This window comes from Clarias gariepinus, chromosome 24 (assembly GCF_024256425.1).
Source record: "Clarias gariepinus isolate MV-2021 ecotype Netherlands chromosome 24, CGAR_prim_01v2, whole genome shotgun sequence".
NCBI classification, from domain to species: Eukaryota; Metazoa; Chordata; class Actinopteri; order Siluriformes; family Clariidae; genus Clarias; species Clarias gariepinus.
This window is the reverse complement of record NC_071123.1, coordinates 11,360,838-11,367,516: the sequence shown is the minus strand read 5'-3', so window position 1 is coordinate 11,367,516 and position 6,679 is coordinate 11,360,838. Positions and strand designations below refer to the sequence as shown.

General features: G+C 41.4%; 1 protein-coding gene across 1 annotated transcript; it reads right to left on the bottom strand.

Moving 5' to 3' along the window:
- Nucleotides 1–1,242: 1,242 nt before the first annotated feature.
- On the bottom strand, nucleotides 1,243–6,150 carry ntmt1 (N-terminal Xaa-Pro-Lys N-methyltransferase 1). Its single transcript, XM_053484845.1, has 4 exons — nucleotides 6,042–6,150; nucleotides 2,813–2,976; nucleotides 2,165–2,417; nucleotides 1,243–2,072 (listed from the first exon to the last, which is right to left on the bottom strand). Exons 2-4 carry the CDS (start codon nucleotides 2,969–2,971, stop codon nucleotides 1,816–1,818), a joined length of 669 nt encoding a protein of 222 aa, XP_053340820.1. The 5' UTR covers nucleotides 2,972–2,976; nucleotides 6,042–6,150; the 3' UTR covers nucleotides 1,243–1,815.
- Between the last annotated feature and the right edge of the window lie 529 nt (nucleotides 6,151–6,679).

The window sequence follows — 6,679 nt, the reverse complement described above, 5'->3', positions numbered from 1 at the left end:
AATGTGCAAAATTTGAATTGAATCGAATCAACAGCCAACAGTTTTTTTTCCACAATGTCGCTAAACAGCAAAAAACACAATTGATAAGATTCTAACATGTATTGTTAGTGTTGCTTATCCAGAAAAAGAAATTAAAAAAGACCAAGTTATGCAAAATATGTTGCACTGTTCTGATGTAACTACACTAATGCATGGTAATAATATGGGAATAAACCCAAGACTGAAATGAACAATGGATTTGGTCTTGCTTCTACATTTAGTGTAAAGTTGAAACTACAGATCATCATTGCCTTTTATAATGATGTAAGTAAACGAGATGCTCTGTACATGGGCTACAGGAAAAGGTCTGTGATTGGGCGTCAGCCACACCAGGCAAACACCCTCTTATTTGGTCATGATTATTAAGTGTTGTGAGATTGTGTCATGATTTATTTATTTTTTATTCCAAGACAGATAGCGTCTAAACTAGACTCAGGTGATTAAATATGTCTTTAGCAAAGACCTAATAAGTGTGTGAGATACTGTACCTGGAAAACATTTCCACAAGACTGATTAGATGTAAAATCTAGGTATTTTCAAAATTAAGATGTCTTTGATAGAAAGATTTCACTATAATGTGTGAAATTAGTTAACATCCTGCTTCTTCTGGTTGGTGACTGGGGATGTTCCACTTTACCATGAAGATCTTGGATCTACTGTAGGTCTTGGCCTCGGCTGATGCAGACAGCTGTTCTCTGATGGCTTGTGACAAAATAGAGAATCTCCAGTGTGCAGTGCATGTCCCAATATAAAACCAAATCTACAACAGCACATGCACAATGCTGTTTAAATGCTCGCCTTTTTCACTCACTATATAACCCAAATATCTCTATATATCTATTTGGGCCACGATTTTACTGTGGCTCACTCATCGTCTATACCGACTTAGGGCACAAGGCAGGGTACATCCTGGACAGTATGCCATTCCAGTGCAGAGCACACACACACACTCATTTACACAGTATAGGCAATTTGGGAAGACCAATCAGCCTAATCTGCATGTCTTCGGACTGTGGGGGGAAACCGGAGTACCCAGAGGAAACCCACCAAACATGGGGGGAACATACAAACTCCATGCACACAGACCAAAGGTGAAAAGTCACCCACGACATCACTGCTGTCAGCGCTGTGCTTAAGGAGAAAGATTCTTATTAGCCAGATCAAACACACATCTGCATAGACAAAATACAGATTATTTAGAAATGTTGGTATAATACTGTTTTTATACAATGCAACACATGTAAAAGACACAGTAAAACAATATTTTCTAGAAATATATTTATGTATTCAAGTCCACAGACACTCAGAACTAACATGCACACATGAATATCTCGCTTAATAACTTACACACAAACTAGACACAGTAACATCAAACAGAGGTTGTGTCAAAATTCATATTGGCTCAAATATTAAATCTTATTCCCCTGAAAGCACAAACAGGTTCCTTTGTTTACATACAGTATATTCTGTCGTCCAAAAACATCCTGTGAGGAACTACAGATGAGAGGACGTTCAGAAATCTTAAAAGTGTAAAATGGTTATAGTATCATACGAAATCTGTGCTCCCTGATTAGCGGTAGTCCAGGGGTCGTGGTGCAAATCACCCCTTAAACTGCCTTCCTTAAAAGAGCAGACCCTGAATACAGGCACATATTGACGATTTTTGCAAAGTTCCAACCTGGCGCGTTGTTAAAAATGGCAGGAAGAAACAATCATGGCATACAGTTTTCTCTCTCATAAACCGCTGCCTTATTAATATAATAATGTAGGCATCAACTATCTAAGAGCAAGTATGTGGACCTGGTAGATCTCCTCAGGGAAGTTCAGCTGCTGTTCCTCATGGATGATGCTGAGTCCAGCTCTGGCCACTATGCGGCGCAATAAGGGCAGGTCTCTGCACACGCTGCTGTCCACCTCGTCAGGCACAACACCCTCATACGCCACGTTATCCTTCACCACTATCAGGCCATCGGGACGCAGGGCACTTCGGCATCGCCTGAAGAACTCCACCAGGTGATCGTCAGTCAGGTGACCTGGCCAGATAAGAGATCAGGACGGAAAGTCTATCGTACTCATTACACGAAGCGTGCATTTTAAGTCTTACAACAGCTGTACTCTTGCTTACCGATGACCCACTGGATCCAGATGACGTCGTAACGATTCGGCTGAGGCTGGAAATCCTGCAGGCCACAGCAGAAGTAGTTCTCCACTCTCTTGCCCTCCTCGCCCAGGTAAGACCGTGCCTTGTCCAGGAACTCCTGAGTCACGTCAACCATGTCCACGGTCCGGAAGAGCGGCAAGAGAAGGCGCTTGGTGATGCGGCCGATTCCTGCACCACAGTCCAGGGCACAGCCTGGTCTCGTCTTGCCTTTGCCTTCCTGAGGACAGGGGACACCCAGTGAGAAAGAAGGGTGGAAAAGTTCAAGGGGTATAAATACTTTTGCAAGGCACTTTCTCGTCTTTACTTTATTCATGTCTAGCGTCGTCAGTTTTGCTCAACATGCTGTTTTTCACTTGCCGCTAGTTTAAGTATGAGCTATCCAGATCAATCATACTCCCGAACTCCCTGCACTCTCTCTTCCAGTGTCTTTCTGGCAACAGATCCATACAATTTATACTCGTCCCCGTATGCCACAGATGCTGTACACCTTGCCCAGATTTTTATCAAACTCTTCTTTAGAGCCCTTTAAACATCTCTTCCACAAGCACTTACTCTAATCTTATATGTGGTCTTTCAGAACATCCAACACACACATAAACTTTAGGCTCTCACCCCAAGGAATTTCTGCAGGAACTTTTTCGAACCGTTGATGTCGATACTGGAAATGCTGCCATACCCGCCAAGCATTCCATCCACAGTGGGCGGGATTTCCTTCCAGTACTGCTCCGCCTTCAAGTAAAAGGCCCCGTTTTCATTCAGGTTGTCCTCCATTCCCTCTAAAAATTGAAAACACAAAAAGATCATTAGCCTTTCCTCCTGATCTGAGATCTGTGTAATGAAAACTGTTCTTCTACTGTTTCATACACTATATGGTCTAAAGTATTTGGCCAAACCTGGTAATTATTAAGTTCAGGTGTTTCAGTCAGGCCCCTTATCCCCAGTGAATCTTAATGCTTCGGCATACCAAGACAACTTGGACAAATTTAGCACTTGGACAATGCTATGCTTCCAACTTTGTGGTAACAGTTTGGTGAAGGCCCTTTCCTATTCTGACATGACTGTGTCCCAGTTTGATGAGTTCATTCTGGAAAAACTTGACTGGCCCAAACACAGAGCCCTGACTTTAACCCCACTGAGCACTTTTGGGATGAACTGGAATGGAGATATCGAGCCAGGTCTTCTCGACCAACATCTGTGCCTGACCTCATAAATGCTCTACAGAATAAATAGGCACGGGTTCCAACAGAAATGCTCCAAAATCTTCTGGACAGCCTTCCAAGAATAGTTAAAGCTGTTATAGCTGCAACAGGGGGACCAACTTCATATTGAACTATATGTATTTAGACAGATTGCAGGTTTGGCCAAATACCTTTGTCCTTATAGTGTATGTGAAATTTCATACTTTAACAAGAGATTCTGTGATATTCAAAGCCACCAGTGGTGTGTATTTGACGTGTGGTGTGTATTTATAGTTTACACTCAACGTTATAGTATGGATGACTTCCATAGAGCACACAGTTCACTCACTATAGTGGGTGCAGAAGCCACTACTTCGTTGCCTACAAGGTGTTATTTAGGTAGGAAATGTGAAGCCATTTGGAACTCAACAAACACACAGAAGCAAACACACCAAACACACATACACACCAAATCTGGCATCTCTTGCTCAGGCTTCAGCTGTCACCGCTCCTCGTATGACAGGAGGTCAAAGGGAGACACGGCAACAGACGGGGACTTGAACAGACAGTAACTCTTCAGTCTGATCAGCAAAAAGACCAAGCTAATAGGACCTCAAAGATCAAATGATATCTAATTTAAAAGCCAGGACTTTTTGAAAATAATCCGCATGGCAACTTTGGCGTGGGTTTTATGCCGGATACATAAAATGAAATAAAAAGACAAACAATATTACCTTGTCATCTGTGAGGTTATTTCACCTGAAAGAAACTAACATGCACCCTATTCGTGTGTTGATTTACCACAATATGCGTAATTTAAGTGTGTGTGGACCACCTCGCTGTAGACAGTAGACTGTAGACAGGCACAGTTCTTGGTGGATCCCTACATTACCCACAAGCTGGCATCAGGTGGTGTAAGATCGGGGGAATGGGATGGTATGCGGAGGGATTGTTCTGCCACCATTTTCAAACTCGGTCCAGGTTCACGACCGCTTCCATATGGGCGGAAATAACACTCGACTATGAATACTTTTTTCCTCATTTGAGAGACCCCTTTCTAACAACAAATGCACAACACAACTTCCATTTTACTACTGGGAAAACGTGTGGCTGAAGCTATACCCCGTTTACAATCTTGGGGTTTCAGTACAGTATATTCTGGTGCATACCATATTTGACTAACTCTGAAATAGTATCATGTTCAAGTCTTTTCTGTGGCATTCATTTAATCGCCACACTGACTGCAAAGTTGATTTTTAAGTTACTTTTAAATTGATATACATGTGTGCACTTGAGTTCGGAATATGTTGCAGTTCTCCTAAGGTGCACCGTCAACTATACACACGTTTATTTAGCACAAATATGGGTTTAATTCAAAATGAGAGAGTTTGTGTCAGGAAGGGCATCCGGTGTAAAACTATGCCAAGTTGTGTGGGGATCAGATGATCCGCTGTGCGCCCCCTCAAGGGGAGCTACCAAATGACTAACAGCAACATCCCTAAAAGGGTATGCATGACATAAGAGATCTACAAGTGGCGATGATGCAACCTACATGACTCCAACTAGATGCCAAGTGGTACTGAAAGGGAAGCGTGTTGAGAAGAAAAGCAGACGAAGTGTTCAAACACAGAACATCAGGACAAGATCAGGAACGGAAATTTTTCATGGAAGGCTGGTCTGGAAAATCGGCTTTAAGAGGCCGGGAAGATGGAGGAGAATGACACCTACACTATAGTGGATTCCAACCGCCATTAAACAAAAAAGTAGACCACAGTGCATCACAATTCACACTTCCACTATGACATCACATTCTTTTTCTTCATGTAATAAAGATGTAATAAGCGGATCACCATTTGCACAATGGTGAAAAAATATGCAAAGTAAGAAAACAACATAAAAACAAACAAAAATAATAATTTAATAATGTCACTGTAACATGTGGTAAACTTTTACTTACTTTTGTAGAAAAAAAAAACAAAGCAGCTCATGTTTTGCATTAACTCCATGGAAAAGAAATGTCGAAGCTAAAAGTCTGCCCATGTTAAGGGTACGAGTGTAAGAATAAGGAGAGTGACAGTGCCTTGCAAAAGTATTTACACCGCTTGAATTTGTCCACATGTTGTCACATTACAACTATAAACGTAAATGTATTCTGTTGGGATTTTGATAGACAAACACATAAGTGCCACATAATTGTGAAGTGAAAGGATTTTTTTTTATATTTTACAAAAGAAATCTGAAAAGTGTGTTTGTATTCATCCCCTTCAGTCTTATACCTCTGACTAAAATCCAGTGTGGAAAAGTTCAAGAGGTGTGAATACTTTTGCAGAAATTGTATACACACTTTATACACACATTATAACTTTATAACAGTAACATTTCCTTATCAGTGAATGAACACACTCAGTCCCAGACTCCAGTGAGCCCTCTACACTCTCCATCATCACTGCATGTGTTACTAGTCGTAATAAACCTCAGATCACATTCACGTCTCGAGTTCTCGTTATTAAAATCCCGACTCCAGGCCACGTGTTGATCAAACCGCCACCAGTCACTGATCTAACCGTTACCACACCAAGCTAACATAGCGAACATCAGCGCGATTCGAGGTTTTATTTCTTCATATTCCTAAAGCAAACTTCCCACACTAACCACAGACTTACCTTCTCCCGTGGCAGCCGTGTGATCATAAATTATCGCACCCTGATTTAGGACATGACCCCACTCAGCTGCCACTAGTTACTACTTTTTTCCCCACCCGTATTACAACAAGCCACGCCTTCCCTATTATGATTGGCCAATGCGTCCACGTCTTCTGTACAGTGATTGGTTAAATATTCCGCTATCCGTTTCCTGGCGAATCAGCGATTAGTTTGCGCGGTTTTTCGATAATACGGGTGGGGTTGAAAAAAATACATAAATTTAAAAAACCGTCCCCTACACAAGTGCCGAACGCTTTTTATTTACGTCATTTCCTTATTTAGATTCCGGAAATGTACTTTGGTTTAAATGTCCCCCTCTTGTGGTGACTTGGAGAATCATTCTTCTTCAAACGCACAGGTTGTTAAAGCCGAGTGCTTTCACCTAAGTATTTAGTCTAATCTTCTTCCTTCTTGTAAAAAGCTCAGGTTTAATTACTGAAAGTGTAAAACCTGTCAGAAATTATAGGACAGGGTAGAGAGTTGTTTTTCTCCCAAGGTGGGTTGGAGGAAAAAGAAAAATACAACAGCATTACAGCTTTTTTTTTCTAGCAGAGTTTGTTTCTGTGTATTGTAGGGAAAATAAAATAATAAACCTGGTT

Coding starts and splice junctions, on each gene's coding strand:
- ntmt1 (XM_053484845.1), bottom strand. CDS start 2,971: ATGGAGGACAACCTGAATGAAAACGGGGCCTTTTACTTGAAGGCGGAG. Junction 2,418..2,812: donor TCCTGCAGAAATTCCTTGGG/GTGAGAGCCTAA, acceptor CCCTGTCCTCAG/GAAGGCAAAGGCAAGACGAG. Junction 2,073..2,164: donor CTGGATCCAGTGGGTCATCG/GTAAGCAAGAGT, acceptor TTATCTGGCCAG/GTCACCTGACTGACGATCAC.